Source organism: Athene cunicularia (assembly GCF_003259725.1).
Source record: "Athene cunicularia isolate RWA chromosome 4 unlocalized genomic scaffold, athCun1 chr4_part2, whole genome shotgun sequence".
NCBI lineage: Eukaryota > Metazoa > Chordata > Aves > Strigiformes > Strigidae > Athene > Athene cunicularia.
This window is the reverse complement of record NW_020799099.1, coordinates 7,137,788-7,163,790: the sequence shown is the minus strand read 5'-3', so window position 1 is coordinate 7,163,790 and position 26,003 is coordinate 7,137,788. Positions and strand designations below refer to the sequence as shown.

The following is a 26,003-nucleotide window of genomic DNA, read 5'->3' as shown; positions in this document are numbered from 1 at the left end:
TCTTAAATACTGCTTATGAAAGTCATCAGAGAAGTACAAGGTGCTGTAATAACCAGGGCAACTGAACAGATTCTCAGCGTGAAGTAAACCAGCTTAACAGTTCACTACTGAAAGAGAGGGAAGCCTTTTCCTCTGCCTCCATCCCCTCCTCCTGCTGCATGCATGCAGAGTTTATCTTGGCCAGGACACTATGCTTGTTGAAATCCCCCGTGAATCACTGAATAGCTTACTAAAATAGCTCAGATCTTGTTCTGAAAAAAAAAGATGGCAAGGGAATAATTTACTACTGGTTATCTGAATTAAATTAATGCTCTAAAGGGTCTGACAAGCACCAAGAAAAGGGATAAGAAGTGGAGGAGTGCGTGAAAAAAGTTGAAGAAGGGAGGTCGCCCCTTCTCACTGGCAGTCAAGTCTTCTATCTGCAGATTTTCAGGGGAAATTTTGCCATTTAGTGTAAAAACGTAAGGGTTTCGTGGCCATATACAGACACAGTACTTACTCATTAAACTGTTTTCAAGTAACTATTCTGTTACTGTCTTTTGCTTTGGAAAGGCTCAGCCTATGCACACTGAACTGACAAAGAAAATTTTAGGCAACAAGGCTACCTTCAGTCCTATAGTCACACTGGAGCCCCGGAGAAGGAAGTTCCATAAACCCATCACGATGACGATTCCCGTCCCCAAGGCCTCCAGTGATGGGATCATGAATGGTTATGGAGGTGACACACCCACTTTAAGGCTACTATGCAGCATAACAGGTAGGATGCAAATACTAGAGCTTTTTATGTGCACCTTGAAATTGTCAGTCATCGTGGGCTGAATATGTTAAACTGATTATACAGTGGAAAGCTTGGTGAAAACCTGACTGGGATGAGAGGCTATGAAAATAAACTACTTTCCAAACAATTATTTTATAGCAGAAATAACATTTATTATTTGGACTAAGAAGAGATGTGTTATGTAATTATAGACCTTGGGTTTGGTTTTGTTTGCATTTTCCTTACAGTTGTTTTACTCTGCCTAGCAGAGTAAGTGTAGCACAGACATAATGTTGCTGTACACTTCAGAGGAAAATACTGAAGTTAAGCATTTTATAGTTGCTATAACTCCAACATGATTAGCATCTCAGTTAAGAGGCAGAGCTGCATGTGTTTATTCTGTTTAGAAGTTAGCATCTTAATTTTCAAAACGATTTCAAATGCCAACCCAATGTAAGATGAATTACACCCTGAGGTGTGCCAATGAGTCATTCCTGAGGACAGGTGCTTTTACAGTTTCTTCATACAAGGTGTTACGTAGCTGCTGAAATACCAGAAACAACATCTAGTCAACAAATTAGTATTTGCATTTCCAAGAGAGTGAAACATTATTTATTTAAATAAGGAAGAATGGTCTCCTCTATAAAGAGGAATTTGAATAAGTTTTTGGAGGGACAGTAAATCTGCAAGTATCCTCTAGAAAAGTTCAAAAGGGAAATTGGTTCCAAGTATGCTTCACCAAAAGGAGAAATGAGGTATTTCTTAAACACTAGTATTCCTTTACAGGTAACAACTTGGTTTAAGGTTTGCATAAAGACTGTGCTACATGGTCAAATGGATATCTAACAAGTCAGCTGTATATGAGAGGAGGGACAGACACATACTCTAATTTAGCCCTGATTATGCATAGTTTTTCCTTTAGTTATTCATTCATAACTGCTGTTAGATGTAAACAATTCTATTTCTGTTTTCTGTAAACTCAGTGAATTTAAAGTAACTGGAAACCAACAGGACATTCTTTACCAAAACTTGTGAGGCAGGGACATTCATTGAAGAACTTGAAAACACAGCTGCAGGATGAAAGATTGTCGCCACATTTTCAGCTGCATAGGCCAAATAGGAAGCTGGCAGTGTCCGTGACAAAGAGGGTTGAAACATTCATGGTCTGATAGGAATTTGGAAGGCTGTCTGTTGTACAGCACCATACGGAGGTGCACATTTCAACTGCAGGGGATCTTCCAGGGAGCTTGTCAGACACAGGTTTTCACAGTAATGTGCAAAAGAAATTTCTTAGTTATATATGTATCAGGCCCGAGTCTTTGAAATATTTGAAAAACAAGTAGATTATAGAAATCATAAACTGTAGGTGTCACTATGAGTAACATTATTATTGTTTTCCAAGTGTAACAATGTTGGTTTAACATCCCTATATCTGGGCCAATTTTGCCCCACATATGTGAATAGTCTAGAATGAACAAAAGTAATTTCTAATAAATTACTCTCACCCCAGAACTCTAGCCTCTTTTAATGTTTCTGGAGCTGTGTAAGGGAATCATCATTTGAAAAATCACTTGGGCACTTTCTTTTCTCAGAAGAAACCCATACAATCCTACTAGCATTAGTGAAATAATGTGGACCTAAGGATAAGGTCCTGGGATTGTTATTGCTTTCATAGTGATTAAAAACTCAGAAGAATGTAAAATATTTCTTAGAAGCAAGAAAGTTGCAGACTTGCTTGGTTTTAATTTTTTTTTTAAATATCTAATTTCAGGAGGAACCACCCCTGCCCAATGGGAAGACATCACTGGAACAACACCACTGACATTTGTTAATGAATGTGTTTCCTTCACGACAAATGTGTCTGCCAGGTACCTATACAACAAAACATGAGTGTTACTTTCAAACACATGTCTTTCTTCAATACATATTTCCTTTAAATTGTTTTAGTTTATACAGTAGGAGGAACATAGATATTTTGTGTGTGTTGTGAATCAGTTGATGAGGTATCTTGGAAACCCTGAGCCTCCTATGCCAGACAGATGATGTACAAGAGCTGTAAGCACTAATGCCCTTACCAGCTGTGGAAAGAAATTGATGTTCTCGTCATTTCTATCTTGGCCTTTAGTCCTTTGCAGTCAGCATCTGCTATGATCCCAGAAATGCATAGTAATCTGAGGGACAATTCAGGTGTAGTTTTCAGGTAGTTAAAAAAACCCAACTGGTTTCATTTTGAATGCCCCTTCTCTTCCAGATGCAGAATATGCAAATTTCTATGGAAACAAAAATCCCTTATTTGGGTAGCTCATTACACATTTTATATAAAAGGTGTTACTTCCAGAATGAGAAATCAAGCAGAAAGGCCTGTAGGTGTACCAAACTCTGGTCTAGAATCTCTTCCAACCATCTGTTCTTGTGATGAGATTCAACTGCTGCCTTTCTGAAAACAGAAATTCATATTAAAAAAAATTCATATATATATATAAAATATATGTATGTATTTTAGTTTGTATACAGTCCATGATTTGTATCACAGAAATGCTCAAAAATCTCCTTCTCTGTAGCAGGAGATGCAGTGCATGATGTGGAAAGTATTAAATTTAGGGTGTGTAGTCTAGCAAACAGTTATAAAAATCTTGGAAAACTCGCCCATGAAAATCAATGAATTTCCTTCAGTGCAAACATCAACTGTCCAGAGCAGTTATTACTCCTACATTAGGTCTGTTATTTATTGAAAAAAGTTATTCAGTGTTAAAATGATCTCAGCTCTTGCAGTCCAATAACTTTAACATTAGGTGAAACAAAGTATTATTTTTCTATACTTTCTTGGTTCAGAAATGGCTTTCTTGCTGTTAAATTGGATGGTTTGCTTACGCATATTTCTTTTCAGTTCAACTAAACATTTTTCTTTAACAGCAGTGACCACAAGAGGGAGATCTTAAAGTGTGTTTTAGCCCTCATCTGCTGCCTGTAGTGTTCCGTTTAAAGAGATAAAGATTAAGAACCAGATATGTGGAGACTAGATGCAAAGTTTGAGAGGTCCAAGTCCCCAAAATTGTGAGGTGCCCTGGAGGATTATGCATGAAATCCAGACAGAATGAGGGTGACAGTTTATGGAACTACAATCCGTATTAGTAGCGGATGTTTCCTAATCCCAATGATGACATTAAAATGGATTACTGCTGCTGATGTTCTGTGGTATAGGTGGGGTCTCATGCAGAGATTTTAATCTACCTCTTCTTTTGGATCTAAATGAATGTTCAGCAGACTGCTTTAACCCAAACATGATTTTAAATGCTGTTAAAGTTAGAAAATGGGATTTTTTTCATACACTTACAGTCAGAGAATTAATTTTCTTCTTTGCTGAAGTTCAAGCTGACGTGAATTTCTTTACTTGTTCCCTGGTCTAAAAGTGCATCTACCCTTGTGCCCTGCTGAGGATCAGCTGACTCCTGTTTGTTATTCACAGTAACATGTTTATGTCTAGTTAAATCATTAATGACAGAGAACAGTTTTCCCATTCATAACATTAATTCTGTCCAAAATGAGCTTGGGAAAGAGATACATTTGTCTAAAATACATGTGAATTAAACTGCAGATTTTGAGGCATAGCTGTTTCCCATTTCCTGAGCTGCAGCTTTTTTAAAAATTTAGTATCTGTTTGGGCTTTTTAGCCTCTGGTGTATGACAGCAAATCATTTGAGCATATGGTGATTTCTCAGAGGATATAGCCTCCCCAGTTTGAGTCCAGCACAGCATAATTCTCCCACACATTAAAAGAGAAAGTATCAGTATGTGGAGTCTTTATGTACCAAACATGCCTTCTCTTTTTCAAATGTCATCAGCCTGTTTTTTAACCAGTGTGTTTGTTAAATGTTCTAAAGATAAGCACAGCGTGAAATTTGCTATTATTCAACTGCAGATGAGTAAGACCAGCAAAATCATACTTGAAAGGTATGCTTTGTGGGTTATAATACCATGTAATCTACAGTAAGTAATAAGCCCCCTGTAGACTATATCAGCTTTTGAGGTGTCTTTGACCTCTCATGACTTCTGTCCCCATCCTACGGGTGTCAACCTCAAGCATGCTTTCCACCCACACAGTGAATTTTATTTAAAAGAAATGTCATCAGCTCCACAGAGAAACTAAATGAAATGATACCTGAGAAAGAAGGCAATGCGTGTTACTCCTTGTAAAATGCTTGCTGCGGTTCTGCTGTTACATTTTGGGAGTAGAAGTAAAATTATGTTAAGTGAAAGTTGTTATCTTTGCAAAATAACAATTCAGTTCTCTTGACAATGGTATAAGGAAATTCTGTAAATTTTTATTACTGACCAATGCTGTTCTAGCCTGAATGGCCCAAAGAAAGGGTAAAGAACCTGTAGTTTTCAGTAAAGAGGAGGGTCATTTTTGACAGAAGAGGGCCTGTTCTGGAAGCTGAAGTTCTAGACCTGAGTTGCAACATCCATGATATGTCGCAAGTAACCGTGTGTGTTTGGTAAGTTCTGAGGTGGTTTGTTCTGATTCACACGCACTAGCAATACTTCGTAAGAGGCAGGCATTCATTTGTAATAATTATGTTAGTGAAAACAGACAACTTATGACCTTACCCTGTTATCTTAAAGTATTTCTCTGTCATGGTGCTACCTGAATGAGATAGCAGTGGCAGCTTCTGGCTTGACACCATGCAGAGGAAGTAACTTATTCCAGTAGTATTTGCCTGTTGCTTTGAACATGTTTATGTTTGACTTGTGGTACATGTATCACTGGGAACCACTGGTGTAGATTTGGCATATACGCTAGAAAGATGCTGTCAGTAAAATGGCATGTTAGAAACCATGCTGAAAAGTGAATCATGGTTATCACAGCCTCTGTGAGGCAAGGGTAGTAGGAATCAGATTTGGAGACATCTGGGTCTTCCAAATATAATAGGGTTCAGACAGAAATATATGTAGTGCTGGTCTTCAGTATGCATTACAAAAACTTACCACAAAATCAAAGTTAAAAGGTCCCTGACTAAATTCACATGGGAATAAATTCTGATTTTGCATGTGGAGTTACACAGTCGACAAAATCATTTACATTCAGCTAAAGACCCTCAGGTTTTGATATTGTAGGTACAGAATGTACTGCTAACCTTTAAGCTACATGGTGGAAGAAAAACAAGTGTTTTGGGCAAGGCAGCTGCTTTATATTTCACCTGTTAGAGATGGGGGGACAAGAACAGATAGAGTGATTAACAACACAACCTAAAAGCCATTTCAGCCTCCTGTTCCTTATCAATAAAATTCAGGAAACTCTCACAACATCCCTGTCATGTTAAAAGTTTGTACACAGTTCACTAACACCCCAGTATGGTACACTGATGTGTCCAGCACTTAACCAACGGGAAATTGTACAATGCCCAGGAAGATTTCAGCGGGCTAAAGAGAAAAGGATTAAATTACCCACTCTGTAATTTTAATGATTTAGTCATAACCTGGAAGAGAAATGACAGGCTTACCATATGTCTAGATACAAGCAATTTTTCTAAGATTTTTGTGGGGCATTACTTTCTTCTGCATCATCAGATGTTTAGCAGCAACCAGCTGTCAAAAAGAACCTGTATTTTTCTAGAAGAAAAGCACATATTGCAGAGTCACAGGGGAGCAGAAATCTGAACTGTACACTTCAGCACACCCTTTTCTAATTATATTCTCTACAGAAATCAAATAATAACATGATAAACAAGAACAAATTCAGAAGACTTTTGGACAGCTCTAGAAAAATGGTGAGAAGATCAATCACCATTTCAAAGATCATCAGAAACTGTTCAAAGTGATGCAAAACAGAGGCCCCTGAGCTTATTCTAGAATAAGATATTTATTTCTTGGTAAAAGACAAGAAACATTTGATCACATATTCTCACTATAAGGAATCAAGTCAGATGAAAACAAAATTGAGGCCATAGCCAAGTTCTGAATTGAAGAAAAAACATTTATTGGATACTGTGATGAATTTCTAGAATTTCTTGATTTTTGGTAAGCCATCAATAATTGTTTAAATATTATAAACATATTTCATAACATTATATATATATTTCATAAACACAAAAAGATAGCAAGGTTCATATATTTAAAACTTCAGAGAAGATGTATGAGACTGCCACAGACAAGTGAACATCTTCAAGCCTTTAAAAGCCATTCAGGTACCTGGAAGCAAATACTCTTCCAGCGGAGTGAGATCTTAATCAGAAAGGCAAACAATGGCCTGGAATTTGTGCAGCCAGAGACACTGTGAAGGGTTTGCATCTGATATTTAGGAGAGTTAGGTTCTGGTCCAAATGCTTTCTGTTTGATTTTGCTTCCTGCTCCTAAATGCATAGAGGAGGGTACCATAAACATTCTTAGGCTCTTTTCACAAAATGGTAACTGTTTTTTTTAACTTTCTTCTGACTTGTCATATACAACCAGTGTGGTTACCAGCTAAGGCTGCTAGGATTGTAGAACATAGAATTTTCTTGCTTAAATCTTTCTGTGCTGATTACACAACTCTTCTTTTTGTTTTACAGATTTTGGTTGATAGACTGTAGACAGACACAAGAATCTGTTACTTTTGCTTCCCAAGTGTACAGAGAGATTATCTGTGTTCCCTACATGGCCAAATTTGTGGTGTTTGCCAAATCACATGATCCCATTGAAGCACGGTTAAGATGTTTTTGCATGACAGATGACAAGGTGGATAAAACTCTAGAACAACAAGAGAATTTTGCTGAAGTTGCGAGAAGCAGGGATGTAGAGGTACTGTACAAGAATCTTACGTGCTTTTCTCCATTTTCTCATGTCTGTTCTTAGGCTAATATTTTCTGCCTTTTATCTGCCACAAGTACTAAAAATAATAGTGCCAACAACTACTGTCATGATGCATTATTATGTATCATGGTACGATGGAAACTTTGACTTTTGTCAGATGTAAGGGAAAAGTAGCTGCCAGATATGAGTGATGAAGTCCTGTTCCCAGCGGGCAGTTGCCAATCTCTCAGTCCAGAGGGCTGATGGGAGGGTTGGCTGTAGTCAGCTGTCAGCGTTTGGGTCTTCCTGGGCCAGTCTGCCACGGTGGAAGGGAATTGTGTGCTTCACCCACACGGAAATCCAATCAGCTGGTTAGCAGAAGTTAAAAAGGAATGCCTCGTCTGACTCAGCCATACTGGTTTTTGCTTTCTCAGGGAAATCCTTGGCTATAAAAAGAATAGGTAGCAGGAACATTAAGCTGGATTCAAGGATTTAGTAAATACAGACATAGGCAGGTTGAACTCTCTGTGATGGGACTAAGACTTAGAAAACCTACAGGACAAAACTGAATTGAAAGGATTTGGTTTTCCAAGATGCTTTTATTATGGTGGACCTGTTAAACAGTTGTACTTAGAAACTGGACTGATTTTATGCCAGGAAACCAGGTAATAAAATGAAGTTGGGAGTTACCATTTAGTCCTGCAGTCACAGGTTCTTTGTCCTCCTTTTCTCTGGTGACAGGGTCAGCATTTCTTTAATTCAGATTGAGAACCAGAGCAACTACTGCCAGCTAAGTATTATGAAATCTATTTGAGATAGCTAGTTATGCAAGCAGGAGACCTTGCCCATGGCTTTATTAAATAAAATGCTGTAGTCTGCAATAATTTTGCATAGCTTGGCTGGGGTTTCAGTTCCACAAGAGTTAAGACTTAAGTCCCTCAATAGTGAGCTGAGAGGTAGCACATAGGTGTTATAAATGGACTTTTTCCTCAGTTAGCCTGAAACTAAGTTTTGTGGATGCAGGCTAGCTGTAAATTCAATCCGCATAACTCATAGTATATAATTTCTGTGTGGTCCACAGTGATTACTTAGTTTTAATTAGCTCTGTAGCAAACTGCCACGAGACACCTTGAATTTTTTAGATACTAACTTCCTCTTAGAGGAATGCCTGAGTAAAGATGAGTTTTGATGGGGGTGTTCAGTGCTGAACTGTTCTTGAGCCTGATACTAAGTGTGTGTTGTGAGAAACGGGGAGATAGAGCCAAAAAGGACAGGTAAACCTCAGCTTTCAGTAACTCCATAAATGAATATCACTAAGATATTCAGAAAGGCAGTCAATAGTGGTAATGTTTTGTTGGTATGTTTGCATACCAAGAAGTTAAACTAGCAGGTTGATTAATATTCTGCTTTACAAAATAAAAATTAAATCTGTTGCTGAACAGGGAAAAGCTTTCCTGTGTGGAATTCAGCAAACTGCCTGCTAAATGCAGTTTTTTCTGGCTCTGTCAGCTTCCTCAGAAGGAATAACAAATTGAAAGTGCTTTAACTACATGCATGGTATATTCTTCTGCATAGTATGGTCTCTTTTCCATGAGAATCCCACCTTTAAAGAGTTTGTTCTCTTGTTCTTGAAGCTCTAACCGGCAGAGCACATAGGTAAAATACTGAATGACAAGGCTGAATTTCTGGAAAGAAAGAGACATTAATGTATTGGCAGTTTGAAGGGAATGTCTCTGAAACTGGTAAACTGAGATTTTAAACGTGTGGAGGGGCACAATAGCAATCCAAAGATATAGCAGTGCCATCAGAGAGGCATTTACCTGAGGGCTGATTTTCAAAAGCTCTAGGCCCTTACAAAGCCAGCTGAAATAAGTAGAATCTACCAACATAAACTGTCCTCGCCTGCTGCAACAGACAATTGCAAGTAGATTAAACACGTAAGTAATCTAATATAGAAAGTCTTTGCATTGGTAAAAAGGTCCTCTGCAACCCCGTGATATTCCCAGACTGGCTTTTTATCCTACCAGTCAAAACAAGGACTTTTGATTTGATTGCTGAAAAAAGTATTTCTTTGACTGTTATGATGATGCCAGGTTGGCAAAATTAGAGCCAATAAAAAAATCTAAATTAAATTAGATTGAGAATTTGCCCAGATTCATAACACTGAATACTGATTTTGTCATTTATAGTGTCACACTATTGTTATTGAATTAACAGTGTGTTTCATTTGGAATTTAGTGATCTGAAAAGTTTCCACAGATTTAGGTAACTGTACGTAACATGTTGTACGTGCTGACAAGTTCTACCAATTTAAGAAATTGATTGAAACTACTGTAGAATTATGCTTAAGAAAAAATCCTAATCACCTTGCTGTGATTAATTGCTGCTTTGCTTCTTTTTCATTTCCAATAGGTATTAGAAGGAAAACCCATCTACGTTGACTGCTTTGGCAATTTGGTGCCACTAACAAAGAGTGGGCAACACCATATATTCAGTTTTTTTGCCTTCAAAGAAAATAGACTTCCTCTGTTTGTTAAGGTAATGTTAGAATATGAGCTATAGATTGTATTTTTATTTTTTGTCCACTTCTGAGTTTACAGTAAACTTAGCAGACTGAAGAACAGTTCCATATTATGATAAAGGATTAAATGTTGATTTGGGTAGTCAAAACAACCAGCAGTAGCTACCTAAAATTTAGTACAACTTTTCTCTAAATATAATTATCTGTGCCCCTGTTCTGCTATATATGCATGTGTCCACGCATTATTTCAGACACCAGAATTGGTGGTACTTCTAGGAATCCTGTTCGCTACCTAACAATCTAAAAGAGCTGATCAAGTTTGATCTTGTTTGTTCCTCTGTATCATGGTTCAATATAGTGCAGGAAAAAAATGTGGAAAATGCAAAAAAGTGTCAGAATACATTGCAGAATTGGCAGAAATCTATCAAAATATGATCATTTTACCCTACACTTGTAAATATGCATATGGCTGTAAATACAGATATAACTGTATAATCCTCCTCCTTTCAGTTGCAATGCAAAACTTCCTTGAGAGTACAGTAAGAAAAGCATGACTCCTTTTTGGATGTTTCAAGTTATGGTTTTAGCATATTTTTGAGAACAAAGGAAAAAGGGAATAGTTAAATTCCCAACTGTAACCTGATTTTACCCCTATAGTGTATATTACTGTACTAGTCTACTTTAAAACTTCCTACTCATATAAAAGTTTGTAAAACAAAGGCCAAAATAAGAAAACCTCTGTGCATCTGACATTAACTTAACTTTAGCCCTAGCTGTAGAGCCAGTGATATAAACACCATGGTCCATAGGTCCATCTGCATCGTTTGTGAGATCTGTAGGGAGCAGTAAGTCATGTGAAAAAGTGCTCTCACTGTGGCCTGAGCTAGCAGCCGAGAGGGCTGCTGCCACCAAGCCACCATCACCACCTCTGCTGGAGAGAGAGCCAGAGGGCACTGCAAACCTCTTCCAACAAACTTTTCCTTCTACTGGGACATCCTGACTACAACAGAGTACACTATTACCATTACATAAAACAGTTTTAGAGCAGCGCTTTATGAATGGAAGCTTCCAAAAAGTGAAGAAAATAAACCCACTCCCTCATTGTATTAAATCTGCTGTGTGCTGCTAGACAAGTTTTAAGTGCTCTTCCTCCTTTCCAGCAATATTTTGTAAGCTTGTTTTAATTTAGAACTTTATTGAAGCTGCCTTTGGTTTTGCATATTTTTCTCCATGATGGATTTTCCAAAATATGTGTCTTTGCATCTAGTATTTTCAATCTGATAAAGTTAATACACATGTATCTGATTTTCCAAAATACGTGTCTTTGCATCTAGTATTTTCAATCTGATAAAGTTAATACACATGTATCTAATTGTACCATTTTACTAGTTCAAAAACCTAAGAATGAGGTAATGCTTTCAGTTGTAGATCTTCTGTGATATCATATGTAATCCTCCTGACATTATGTACAAAAGCTAAAATTACATCACCAGTATCTTAAGTTCTAAGTGCTTACGCTTGTTTCTACTAACAAGCATGAAAGAGATTTTTCTAAGATTCACTGAAATAATCTTGAAGTATGACACGATATCTTTTGTAGATAAGAATGGTCACACCTATAAATACATCCCAGTAAAAATTTCTTCATTCTAAGACTAGGATTTATCAATACATTTGAGAAAACATTTTGCAAGAGAAGAAATTTTAAGCGTATAATCTTTCACTGGTTTTAGCCACTCAGCCAAAAGAGTATCCATGTGAACAAACACAATATTTAATACTAAAATTTTGAGCCAAGAGCTATTGCTAACATCATCATAAATATGTATTCTTGCCATATGGGGGAAAATGACTTATTACCATTAGTCATCTAATATAAAATGAGTCTGTTATGACTATAAAGTTTGGGGATCATTTCAGTGAAAAATGGGTATTGTAAGTTATCACAGAAGCCAAATCATACTGGATATCTGTTCTTTTAAGACTGCTTAGAGTGTTAGGACTGCCTTCTGTAAATTAAGTTTCTAATGTGTAAGCATGTACATTCTTGTGTCTTCTCGTGCTTTGACACACAATACATACGTATATCCATTTATAAACAAGATGGAAAAATAAGAACACAGATTATTTTTGCCTACCTGGACTTATTCTCCCACATCTAGCCTTCTGCTAAATAGTTCTGAGTGGTGCAAGTAGATCACACAGCAAAGTAACAGATTAAATGTCTGTATGCATTTCTACCAGGTGCGAGATACCACTCAAGAACCCTGTGGACGATTATCATTCATGAAGGAGCCAAAATCTACAAGAGGCCTCGTTCATCAAGCCATATGTAATTTAAACATCACTTTACCTGTTTACACAAAGGTACTGTGAAATTATACTGGTCTATAGCTATCAGTGTTCTTATATAAAGAAAACGAGGAGGGCAAAATATTGTGAAAGCTTTGTAGTTGGGTATTTTAAAGAAGAATATATAAATACCATCCAAGGGCTTTCAATTTCTTGGGTTCTTACTCTTAATGCCAGCGTTCCATGTTATTGAATATTTTCTGAGGACTCAGCAGAGATGAGAGAAGGGAGACAAAAATCCAGTTTGTATTAGGTAGCTCCCATGTTTTCATTTGATGTTGCACAAGACCTGTGCTAATTTTATTTTGTACAGAAATTTTACCCAGATTCTGTTAAGGGGCGAGACAGAGCTGGGGCTCTGTGAGTACCTCTAGGTTCATTTTTTGTTTTATCAAAGACTTCCTATGGTGTTTGGCCATGTCTTGTGACACCTCTCTGGAGATGAAGTTACCATTCATACCTTTTTCACAAAGTGTAAGGATAATGCCTGTAGATCATATGATGTTCTTAAGGCAGGAAGTACAGAGGAGTGAAAATTCATGTTTTTCATTTGCCAATTTGAAAGATGATGGGCTTTGCAATAGCATTTTTAGCTAACTGCCTTGTTTAGCTGTGGTGATAGTGATAAAAATGTAGCAGACGAGCTCTAGAATTTGGAAAGTTTATAGCAGTGCCGAAAGTATTTTCGTACGCTATATTTTAATAATAACATTGACTTTAACACTGACTTTTCTTCCTGCATTTGATCAACTCTTTCAAGAATCTGAGTGCATCACATAGTGTAAATGGTCTTTCTTCTGAATATTTTTATAACAGTTATTAATGTACCTGGGGAAGAAAATGGTCCTATATCAAGGGCAGAAAAAGGAGAGGAAACTCTAGTATGAGTTATTTATAAATACTAACAAGATTGAGACCAGCTGAATTCTCATAAATCATGGGAGTGCTCTTGATTTCTGTTTAAGTAAGAAAGAACAGATATTAAGAAGAATTTGTTTCTTTAGAAAAGAGTCAGTTTCTTGCTATCCTGTGGTAACTCCAATTTTTTACTGTCCTTGTTGGATTGGGAGCTGCATGCCTTTTAGGAATGTATTAGGCTCTTTGCCCAAAATACTGCCTGTTGGTGTTCATTTTTTCTCAGCATTTTTAGCATATAATACAATCTTTATTATAGTATTTTTGTATAATTTAAAAATAACATATTTCAACAAATTTTAAGTTTAAGTGGGTGCTGTTCTTAACTATTTTAAGTATGTATTCATGCTAATTTATAGGTGCAAAAGCATGTATATGTTTCAAATTTTGGTACAGATAAGGATCACTAGAAGTCTAACATCCAGAAGCAACTGTTTGTAATTTGCTTGATTCTGTAGCCTTTTGTGTGTTTAAACTCACAGTTTAGTTTTGCTGCTTTTTGACATAAGAAATGAATTGCAGAAATGTACTGCATTTTCTCATTTCCTGTTAAATGTTGCCAGAAGTTATTTTTCCCTACTCTCCTCTTCTAAAAAAATTGCATTTTGCCTGCTCTGTTTCCCCTTCTCTTTTTTGCATGGTATTTTGGAACTGAAAGGAATCAGATTCAGATCAAGATCAAGAAGAAGAGGTAATGTTGCTTGTAACAGCATGTTATTGCTTATGCATACTGCTAAAATACAACTAACAGATATACCTTGGACGATGAAATCTGTAGTGAAACAGGTGTATCAATCATTAGCTCGGTGCCTCAAAAACAAAAGGGTCTTGCACAGGCTCACTTTTGGAATTTACGGAGTTTATCCTCCCTACATTAAAAGTAAAGTTTTACTGATGTAATGATTTTGGAGATATATAATAGTTTATTTTGCTTTCAAAACAGTTCCTTAATAATTTTAAAATTATTTTGCTTAAAAATAAGACATGCAAGTGTATTTCTTGAAGCTTTATCCTCTGCAGCACAAAAAAGAGAAAATGGGCTTGGTTTTTCTGATTCTGAGAACCATCCCACATCCTAGAAATAATGTAGGGTTGCTACTAGATGTGTCTGAAATACTCAGAACCAGTGGTTCATTTGCATAATATACCTCTTATTATTACCCCTAAGCATGGTCTGAATATGATTCCTCTATTTAGTGGTGGTGAATAGTGGGGAATGGAGGCAGAGGAACAGACCTAAATACAACAATTACCTCCGTCAGCAAGTTCCCTGCTTTTTGGGGGAGTCTGCAACCAGATTGCAATTGAACGTGCTACCTGTATACCTGAAAGGGTTGCAAGTCACAAATCTTGTCCATTTCTAATGTCCAAGAGCCTGGATCTTACAGATTTCTGAGTTGGATTATGAAGTCCAGTACAAAATCAGAGTTAACTCAGAAGTTACAAGTAAGTTTACTCCATGTAAAAGGTGTGGAGTTTTCATCTTTAGCATAAACTGAATGGCATCTTAATGGAGAAATGTGGCCAACTGCCCCCTACATTCCCAGCTCTGTTCTGGCAGTTATAGATGTTTCTTAAGGTCTGACCCCTACGTGAACGAGTAACATTTGAAAAGCATCCTCACATTTTGATAATGTTCAGCTGTTGGAAACAAGAGTGCCAGCCTTGTGAGAACAGCCTGCTCCCCAAAGATGATGGACATCTTTTCCGTGAACTGCAAAACAGAGTTCAGAAGTTTTGTTGCATCCAGTGCAGTTTCTTATTATTACTGAAATATATACCGCTCCTATTTTAGTGCTGAAATATAGGCACTGTCAAGTGAAAACAGGGCCCAAGTTTTTAAGCTAATTCCCACTATATTAATTCAGAAGGTAGCGTTTCCTGTCAGTTGATCATTCAGTTTCATACCAAAAGCATGATACTAATTCTGTTAGCCTCTATAATGCTGTTTATGCATTCCCAAAAGTTTTTAACAAATCTGTGCTCTGTGAAAGCAGTATAAAGGATATTGAAACATTATTTTTCCAAATGTTGATGACTTCTTATATTTTTATATAAGAAACTAAAGCACAAAGAGACAAGCTCATCGATGGCTAAAAACACATTCCATTTTAAATTATTTTTTTTGATTACTTTATTCATTTTTATGTTAAGAATATTAGTATGCTGACATAATTCCAGACTGATATGGAGGAACTTAAAGTAAGGGAAGTTAAAGTATCCTAGGGATCCTAGCTTACCCTGTAGGGCTGATGTGTGCATCAGAGGAATTCATACTATTATGGATCTGTAATAGACACAAACTGTGGAGTTTAATAATGTGAGCCTAAATGATTGCATGGCATGTATGAACATGTAAGTGTTGCCAGTGATTTACCTGTATTCATTTTCAGTTTATGGAAATCAAGAATTAGTAACTTCTTAACTGAGACAGTATATTGCATTTATCTTTATAAAGAATACTTTTAAGCAAGTAAAACCTTCTCAAGACTCACTAAAAAAATATCTTGGGGGCTTTAACATACGGAGTATATCATATCAACAGTACTGCATAGCTGATTTTCATCCTCATAGTCATCCTGCCACTGCACGTTTATATAGGAGACTAAAAATTCAATGCTACTTTGCATACTTTTGCATACCCAAATTTACACACAAAAAAAATATCTATTTTTGCTTGTGTGGACAAAGGATTATGCTCGTAGAACTGAAAAGAAGTCAAATTACAAAGCAACTTCAGAAATTTGCTTCTTGAATTTTCATATGCTGAGACTGCATTTTTTTACAATTTTTTTATGGCAAGGGCAATGTTTTCTTTTGAGTAACAGTAAAATTATATGGCTTTTTCAATCTATATCTAAATACACTAGGAAAAATTAAGAAGATGGTCTCTGAGGGCTGTCACTGCTTCCATTTATGGGCACCAATAGCTATTTGTGGCATCAAGTCCTAGTTCTTGCCTTAGGCAGTAGCAAGCCTGCAGTCATTTCTGCACCTGCTTTACATCATCACAAAGTACAGAAGCAAAAATGTATATCAGAAATAATACCTATAGTGAAACTATGTATAAAGCATTCTAGTTGCCTTCCAGATGCCTTTAGATGACCGCATTGGATGGTTTTGCTTTAGATGGGAAGAAATAAGTGAAGAACAATACAACAACCTACCTAGTAATACAAAAGTCTGGGTCCTCTATGCTACTAGTCGCATTTAAAGAAAATACATTGCAACGTTTTGCATCTACTATTGACCATAACTGTAGCAATGTAACGATTTTTCTGTTACTAGAAACACTAAATTAAGCCACACTTTTAGCATTATTTTCAATGCATTCTTGGTTCCGTTTAAGTCAATCTGTGTGTCTCCATACATCCAGCGGATTTGACTCAACCTATACTACTTCACTAGTGATTTTATATATATTGATTACATTTGAACTTTTAAATTTCCCCCTTTTTTCTCTTCCAGGTTGATATGACTTCAGAAAAAAGTAAGATTTTTTTTTTTTAATGTTGTAATGCAGTTTGTATGAAAGATGGTTACGAATAAAGATAAGCATGAAAGAGAGCTAAGCTTTAACTGCTACTGCTAATAACATCAGTACTTTAAAAATGGAATAGCAAACACTTTAATACCAAAGCAGCTATCCAATTAACTACATTTTAATGTATAAATAACAAGTAATACAGTTTAAAACAGTTCATCTAAGCATTTACTTTCCTTTGACATCCCTAGTGATCCCGCTAATGCTATTTTGCTTGTATGAATGCTCATCCCTCCATTTTGTTTTGTCCGTTTGTTGACATGCATTGTTGCCTCATATTTGAGATAGATGACAGTATCACTTTTAATGAAAATGTAGTTAATACTCCAATATATTTCATTACTCATGAAATGCAACCATGAAATAAAGTGATACTGTCCAAAGTAATCAGGCTGTTTAACCCTTTTCCCCCTGCCCTCCTCCCCCTCTTTACTGTGGTGAAATATGACTGAAAATACGCCCGTTGAGCTTGGTACAGCATATATACCCTGTGTATGTACAGAATTAGGCTGTTATTATTAGAAACTGAGGGTGAATGGTTCCAAATGTTAAGGATCTCCTTTAATGAAGATGCAAAACAAACATATATGCAGTCTGGAGAGTACCTCTAATAAGAACTGTTCAAATGCAGCGATTTCTTAAATCTGTTTAGGAAAAGAATGACTTCTGCTTTGTTTCCCGTTTAAAATGCAATGTAGTATCTTTTTTTTTCCCCTATATTGCATTTTGAGAGTTAGTTATTCTTTATATACTAAGTAAATGTTTTAATTGGAAAGACAATAGCACCACGATCCTGAAGATCAAATGGATGGTTGTTCCTCTATAACCTCTAAAGTGGAAATGCTTCATCTAGAGAATGAAAGATATCAGGGTGACAAAATAACTAATAATATGGTGGGAAATAGTATTCACCATGATTAACAACATTCTTAGTATAATATTTTTACTCTAATTCACTATTATTCACATCAGGATGACCAATTTCATCAAGGTGGAAAAGTTACACCATAGCGTAGCCAGCAGAGTGGAATTTCAGTTGCCCCATGACTCACCTTGGCCATGGCAAATGGAAGGTGAATTCAACAGAACAGTAAAACATACAGGTGAAAAAGGGCTTGAATGCTCCCCTAGCCATATAATTATTTACTCAATGCAGTACACACCCCCCTAAGGAAGGTGGCAGGATGCAGGTTTGGTGAGGTTGCTCAGTTTGGCTGTCAGACTCATCTCAATTCAACATAGCATAGAGCCACAATTAATATGCAATTAATGTACAAGCTGGGAACACTTCAGTGGGGGTGTGAGGGAGGCCAACCACATCATAGCCAAAGGCTTGTAACATGGCAAGGAAGAGCACCAATCTGGGATGTTAATGACTACACTGCCTATCCTGCAATCTACTGGCTGCATTTACTGACAGCTCTTGACCATTCCTGACAGTATAGGAGTTCTCTTACTTTTCTCTAGCAGTAATTCTACCATTGCTTTTGCCCTCTGCTAACTAGCTAGGCCCCAGAGAATACCAACACCAGCTACCAGCCACACTCTGTTTGGATAGTACTTGCATTTTATTTCCCACTGGAGTTTCTTTGCTTCAGGCTAAATAACTTGACTTTTTGGCCATTGAGGTAGTCACCCATTTAATGTTTATGAAAATACTTATTACAGATCCACGCAATTACTAGACAGCATTTCAGTATGCACTAGACAGTTCACGTGAACAACTGCAACACCAAAGGACCCAGTTTTCAGCATCAAAATCACCCCCAGCAATCTGCTTATAATTAACGTACAGCACAAACATTTAGCATTCATTACACACAGGAGAACACTTTAGCAAAATGGATATTTCTTACAAAGAAATACAGATAATTATGTATTGGAAATACAGATAATTATGTATTGCTTAGGTTCTCCTCATTTGCATTACTACTTTGAGTTTTAGACTGGGGTGCAGAAATGTGTCAAGTTTTATGAGGTGTACTCCCTTTAAAAGAAAAATGTACAATTATAATTTCTAAGCATTGTATTCTGTTCATAACTTGCTTCAGTCCTCCAATGTTTTGTTCTGTTCAATATACATTTTATAGTAGTCCCTCCTGAAATTAAATATTCCCAGTAGGCAGTTATGACATCACGGGAATGACCTATATTGATTGCAACAGATTAGACAAATATTTCACCACAGTATGTTTTACAATATTTTCATGTATCTTTAATTTATATGATTAATTTTTCAAGCTATTGTTTTTTAACTGAAGCTACATACCCAGTAGCATTTGCAACACCTTTGCTTTGCATGGAAATAACTTGCCTTACATGAATTGTATGTATGTGTCTAGTGTGACTGTCTCTGATTTTTGGTTGCCATACATTCCATTTTTTAAAACTTTGAAATCACTTCTAAGTTGATTCACAGTTTTTTTTCTTACTATCTCTCCTTTTCTTCTCTGTCGTCTTTTTCCTCAGTCAATTCATTAGTTGTCAATGAGGATGTTCCAAGGAAAGGACCATGCCTCTGAAAACAAAAGAATGTTTGTTTCATTGTTTAGGTGTGAAATCCCCTTAGATGAAATGCCGGTTTGCAGCTGATTCAGATCTTTACATATTTGATCATATTTTAGATTACTGCAGAATTACTTTAAACTTTTTATTTTGGTCATTAAGAAAAAAAAATAAATGTTAACCCGATGTTATTCTGACAGTTTGCTAACACTGGCTTTCTCTTAGAGGAAATCGACTTTCAATCAGTTCTAATGCTTTCCCCCTTTTTTTCTTGTTTGTTTTTATTTGAACATTGATCTGTAACATCTGAACAATCTTGAGATGCCTATCTTTGTGTAACTTCACTGTGTTCTGTTTTTAATTTTAAATTTTGTTGTTGTTGTTTTGAGTTTTTTTAGTGGTGTCCTGATTTGGTTTGTTACAGCTTTGACAATGTATGTGTGATTGTGCTATATTGATAAAGTTAAGCAAGTTATTTCCTGCCATTTTCCTTTTCAGTTGGTTTTGGTTTTGTTTAGTTTGTTTTTTTTTCCCCACCCCCCCGTTAGCTTTGCTTTGCTCTTGTACCCTCAGATCTTGTGGATCCACCATTCCTGGCCCATTTTGTTGACCTTCCTACCACTGCAACCAAAGACTGTCATTTTCAGTCCTGATTATTTTCCAATCTCTATTTTTGATTTCCATTTTACTTTCAATGTTTTTCATTCGCATCAAAGATGACGAGACAGAATCTACAGAAACATCTATCCTGAAAAGCCATCTGGTTAATGAAGTCCCTGTACTAGCCAGTCCAGACCTGTTGTCTGAAGTTTCTGAGATGAAACAAGATTTGATCAAAATGACTGCCATCTTGACAACTGACTCTTCTGATAAATCAGGCTCCATTAAAGTGAAAGATCTTGGAAAACCCACTGAAGAAGAGCCAGGAGAGCCTTTTGAAATAGTTGAGAGAGTGAAAGAAGACTTAGAAAAAGTAAATGAAATTCTGAGAGGTGGATCCTATACCAGAGAAGAACATGTTTTGCATAAGTCCCTTTCCAAAGAAGAACTTGTAGAAGAAGAATGGGTCATTGTCAGTGACGAAGAAATTGAAGAGGCCAGAAGAAATGCTCCTTTAGAAGTCACTGAACCTACCTGTGTAGAAGTCAGGGTAGACAAAGGGACAATAAAAATGGAGAAGACAGACATGACGGGAATGGTAGATTACCTTACAGAGGATTTAAAAACATTTGTTTCTCTTCATGAGGTACAGCCACCAGCCTTACAAGAAGATGTAGTAGGAGAAAGATTTGAAGCTGTAGTAATAAGCAGGGATTCTGAAAAGGAAGGACAACAGTCTCCAAAAACTGAAAAACTAAGTCCACAGGAGCAACACAAGCCAGCCTTAGAAATTAAAAAACCAGTCAGGACAAAATTAAGAGACAAGCAAAAGCAAAAGGAAGGCAAGGTGCACAGCAGTGAGGAACGACCAAGACTAACGAAGCTTACTTCAGATGAGTCACGAGGTGAGGAACCTGGCCTAACACTGACAGCTGCTCCTGAGGCTAAAGCTGTATCCCCTGTTATAGAGGAAACTCCTATTGGTTCAATAAAAGATAAAGTTAAAGCTCTTCAGAAACGAGTGGAAGATGAACAAAAAATACGGTCAAAACTACCTGTTAGAATTCAAACAAGAGAGAGCACTGCTGAAAAGGTTTCAAAAAAACCAGCGCAAGTCAAAAAACCAGTAGCACACAAAGCACAACCACCTGTTTCACCTTCTTCTAAGACGGAAAGACTTGAAGAGACCATGTCAGTTCGTGAACTGATGAAAGCCTTCCAGTCAGGTCAAGACCCATCCAAGAATATATCTGGACTGTTTGAGCACAAATCTGTCAAACAGAAGCAACAGCTCCCTGAGAAGGAAACAACCCGGAGAAAACCAATTTCTTCACAAAGTGAAACGAGGCGAGTATCAAGCCACAAGACAGACAAACAGAAGGACAAACAAAGCACGATATTAAAAGCGGAGAAAGAGCCGCAATCGAAGAAAGGAAAAATGCAAATTTCTACTGTCGAAATTACCAAGAAAGCTGTAGGTAAAGACCAGGTAAAAGAGCGGAGCATCAAAAAACCAACTGAACCTCTCCCTCCAGTATTTGATGATGAAAGTGCCAAAGATACATCAGTTGCGAAGGGCAGGACTTCTGATGACCAAGGAGATACTGACTTCCAGATCAGCCCTGACAGAAAAACCTCAACAGACTTTTCTGATGTCATTAAAGAAGAACTGGAGGACAATGACAAATATCAACAGTTCCGACACCTTTCAGTGACAGAGGAGGGAGAGCTTAACTTGGAGCAAGTACTGACCAGTCCTTTCAGTGTTGCTTTTCCCACAGAGTATGTGAAAGATGGATTCCTTCCTGCTCTTTCTCTGCAAAGTGCTGCTTTTGATGGGAGCTCAGAGAGCCTTAAACATGAAGGTGTGGCTGATTCTCCAGGTAGTCTACTTGAAGGAACCCCTCAGATCAGCTCTGAGGAAAGTTATAAGCATGAGGGTCTGGCAGAGACTCCAGAAACAAGTCCTGAAAGCCTTTCATTCTCACCAAAGAAAGCAGATGGGCAAACTGAAGAAGCTAAAGGAGCAGCTAGAGCACACACAACAGCAGAAACATGTTCTCCGAAGGAACTCTCTCCAAAGGAAGATGCAAAAGGTATTACTGAAAGACAGCTAGATGCTGTTACTGAGACTAGTAAGTCTCTTTCTGACCATGTATCAGAAGAGCTTGTACCCACAGCCTCTGAAGAGGCTGATAAACTTAAAGAAAGTAGCTCAGCTTCCATTATGAAAGATATTAGCAGGGATAAAGAATCCAGGACCACTGCACATTTAACTAAGACTTCCGAAACACATGACACTGCTTTAGAGAAAGAAAAAGATATAACCTGTGAACGCCGTGTTGTGGTTAGAAGTCCCCAGAAATTGGAACTTTCACTTGCTAGCCATGATAGTGAAAGCTTTAGCCCAGTTGCAGATGACTCTTTGGCTATAAGTCATAAAGACTCACTGGAAGCAAGCCCAGTGCTAGAAGATAACTCATCACACAAAACGCCTGATTCTTTGGAGCCCAGTCCTATGAAAGAGTCTCCCTGCCGTGATTCCCTTGAAAGTAGCCCTGTAGAGCAAACAGTGAAGGCTGGTATTTTGGGGCAGGGTCCTCTTCAGTCTGTTCTTAGCAAAGGAGAAACCTGTCCAGAGCTGGCATCGGTGCGTTCCAGGATTCTCCGTGACCCTGAGGGAAGTGCCGATGATGACAGTCTAGAGCAAACATCCCTCATGGAGAGTTCAGGGAAAAGCCCTCTTTCACCTGAAACTCCTAGTTCTGAAGAAATTAGTTATGAAATCACACCTAAAACAGCAGACTCACAGGCACTGTCAAATATACCAAAGTCAGCCACGATCCCTGAAGTCAGTGAAGAACCAGAGGATGATTCAGAAAGTGAACCAAAGAAGAGATTCACCCCTGAAGAGGAGATGTTTAAAATGGTGACCAAAATCAAAATGTTTGATGAATTAGAACAAGAAGCAAAACAGAAGAGAGATTACAAAAAGGATTGTAAGCAAGAGGAATCTTCTGCAGTTGCTGATTCAGAAGCTACATGTGAAGGTGAAGAACCAGAGTCAACAGTGATAGGAGAAAAAGATATACCTACGGTGGTGATGTCTGCAGCTGAATCTAGAAAAAGTTCTTCTTCTTCAGAGAGTGAGCCAGAATTGACTCAGCTAAAAAAAGAAGCTGACTCAGGGCTCTTAATGGAGCCTGTAATCCGAGTGCAGCCACCCTCACCACTACCATCCAGCATTGATTCCTGTTCTAGCCCCGATGAAGCAGGTTTTCAACCCATTGATTCAAAGCAATGCTCTGTCAGGATAGGGGCAGTTAAAGCAGAACAGGAAAAGCCAACAGAAGATGACAAAGAGGAACCACTTATCCCTGGGGGCAGCTGTAAGGCTTCCACAAGAGAATCAGGCACTTGTCATTCTAATGGTTGTGTATCAGCAGGAACTGATGAATCAAAATGTGACAGTACAGATCACAGCGAGACAGTTAGTCCCAGTGCCCCAGTCACACAATCTGGGGGTACTCTGTGTCATTCTATTGGTGACAGTTCTCAAAAAGAAGTGCATGTCGAGTCTTCACTAACACTACAGCCATATGATACTGCTGAAAAGGATGTTAAAACCACTGCCTTGTTAACACAGACAGATCTCATTCCTACAGGAGCCGTGTCTGAGAAAGTAGACGATAATAGTTCTTGTGGACACAGTACCACTGAGTACTCTGTACCACAAGATGGCGAACTGGCTGAAGATGATACCACTGACCGTTCTGCTTTGGGAGGTGATTTGGGAAAATCGGATACAGATTTTGAAACATCTCAAAGAGATACTCATGCTGAGGAACACTTACCAGAGCATTTATCCCTTACCACTGAAACAGTGGCACTTGAAAGTTGTGTAGCAGATGCTGCTGAAAGTAGTGCTCCTTATATAATAAGCCCTTATGAAAATGTGTCTTCTGAACATTTCTTTACTGACACTGAAAGTACGGTAGGATCTGGTAGAAGTCTGCTATCTAGGGAAAGCTATTCTGATGAAGAAGGAAAAGATCAGACTGGTGAAGCTTTACTTAGCAGAGACACAGGTAGTGAACATTACTCTTCAGAGGAAGTATGTATGGAAATAGAGCCAAAACCAGAGGATGCATTTCAGAAAATGTCACGAGGGTCTTCAGATTCCACAAAATTTGCTGAATCTGCCCTTGAGGTTACAAGAGATGAAACAGATAAATTGAGCAGTCAAGTTGTCATCACTAAAACGGATGTAGACTCCGACATGTGGAGTGAAATACGTGAAGATGATGAAGCTTTTGAAGCTCGGGTGAAGGAGGAGGAACAAAAGATATTTGGGTTGATGGTAGACAGGCGATCACAAGGCACAACACCTGATACAACACCAGCCAGAACACCCACCGAAGAAGGGACCCCACTTAGTGAACAAAATCCTTTCCTTTTTCAGGAAGGAAAGTTGTTTGAAATGACTAGAAGTGGAGCCATTGACATGACCAAAAGGAACTATCCGGATGAAAGCTTTCACTTCTTCCAAATGGGGCAGCAGCCTCAGGAAGAAGTTTCTTTATCTGAAGAAGTGAAAGAAGCAGCAGAGGTGGAATCTTCTATGTTGAAGAGCTCACCAGATCCATTTTCACCTTCAGAATCAGAGGACTTGGATATGCAAGAAAAAGATACATTGAAATGTTCACCCCCAGCATCTGAGTCTAGTGATATATCAGAAGATGTGACAGATGAAGGTGTCAGCATAGGCACCACAAAAGCAGATCTTAAATCCAGAATTCCAATTAAAATGGGTATTTCAGCTTCTTCAAAATCACCAAAGAAAGAAAGTGCTGCCTCTGAAGCTGAGCCCCTCTCCAGACTGGAGGCTGACATGGTTGATAGCAGTCAGGTGCCTTGCCCTATCTCTCCTGAGTTGTCTGTAGTAGAAGATGAACTAGATTTTTCCAAAGTCACTAGATCAGTTAGTTCTGAACAGGGTGATGAGTCCCCAGACTCTTCACCAGAGGAACAGAGATCTGTGATTGAAATCCCCACTGCTCTAATGGAGAGAGTGCCTTCTTGTGAAAGCAAATCCAAAATTCCTGTAAGAACAACTGCTGCTGCATCGCAATCCTTGCAACAATTGGAAAATGAGACCCTTCCCACAGACGGCTTCTTAGACAGTTTGCAGTGCGAGGGAAAAGATGACCAAGCAAAACCAAAGTCTAAAATTCCTGTCAAAGCAGCTTTCCAAAAAGCTGAACAATATACATACACAGACACATCTGTACACAAGCTAGAGTCACCCAAAGCTCTTGACGTGACAAACAAACTACCTATGAAACAAGATAACCGAAGTAAATCTGAATCTGATGCAAGTATCCCCATGGACCCAAAGACTAAACGTTCAATAAAAGCTAGGAGTTATGCTGAGGCAGAAGCAGAGACCAGGGAGAGGGAAAGAGAGATGAACCTTGAGCTAGACTCAGATGAGGCAACAGCAGCAAGACCCAAGGTATTCTCGTCACGGTTGCCAGTTAAAAGCAGAAGCACTACAGCCTCCCGCAGTGCTTTTAGTCCCACAAAAGAAAGTAAGGAACATTTTTTTGACCTTTACAAAAACTCCATAGAATTCTTTGAAGAAATTAGTGATGAAGCTTCTAAATTAGTGGAAAGACTCACGCAGTCAGAGAGAGAACAAGAATTAGTTTCAGATGATGAAAGCAGTAGCGCCCTAGAAGTTTCAGTTATTGAAAATGTGCCATCCAGTGAGACTCAGCAGTCAGTTCCTGAAGACATCTTTGACACCAGACCCATTTGGGATGAGTCTGTAGAGACTCAGATTGAACGTATCCCTGATGAAAATGTCCATGACCATGCTGAAGGTATTTGCCAACGACTGGGATTCCCTGTGCGACGCATGTCATGAATTAAACTTTTTGTTTTTTTGTTTTCTTTGGGGTGTGTGTGTGTGTATGTGTGTTTGTATACACGTGTAATTTGTGTGGCATTTTATTTTAAGCTTTTGGTAGTTAGTTGTG

General features: G+C 37.9%; 1 protein-coding gene across 32 annotated transcripts in view; it reads left to right on the top strand.

Annotated features, from left to right (window-relative positions):
• ANK2 (ankyrin 2) overlaps positions 1-26,003 on the top strand; it is a 310,156-nt gene that overhangs the window by 267,096 nt on the left and 17,057 nt on the right. For 16 of the 32 annotated variants that reach the window (XM_026847396.1, XM_026847399.1, XM_026847418.1 and 13 more), the window contains 8 exons: positions 553-757; positions 2,529-2,625; positions 7,306-7,534; positions 9,938-10,063; positions 12,291-12,413; positions 13,972-14,004; positions 16,782-16,803; positions 20,079-25,847. In XM_026847396.1, the coding sequence (XP_026703197.1) occupies positions 553-757; positions 2,529-2,625; positions 7,306-7,534; positions 9,938-10,063; positions 12,291-12,413; positions 13,972-14,004; positions 16,782-16,803; positions 20,079-25,847 (6,604 nt within the window). The remainder of the gene's footprint in view (positions 1-552; positions 758-2,528; positions 2,626-7,305; positions 7,535-9,937; positions 10,064-12,290; positions 12,414-13,971; positions 14,005-16,781; positions 16,804-20,078; positions 25,848-26,003) is intronic. The other 16 variants (XM_026847415.1, XM_026847414.1, XM_026847413.1 and 13 more) reach the window with 4 other exon arrangements.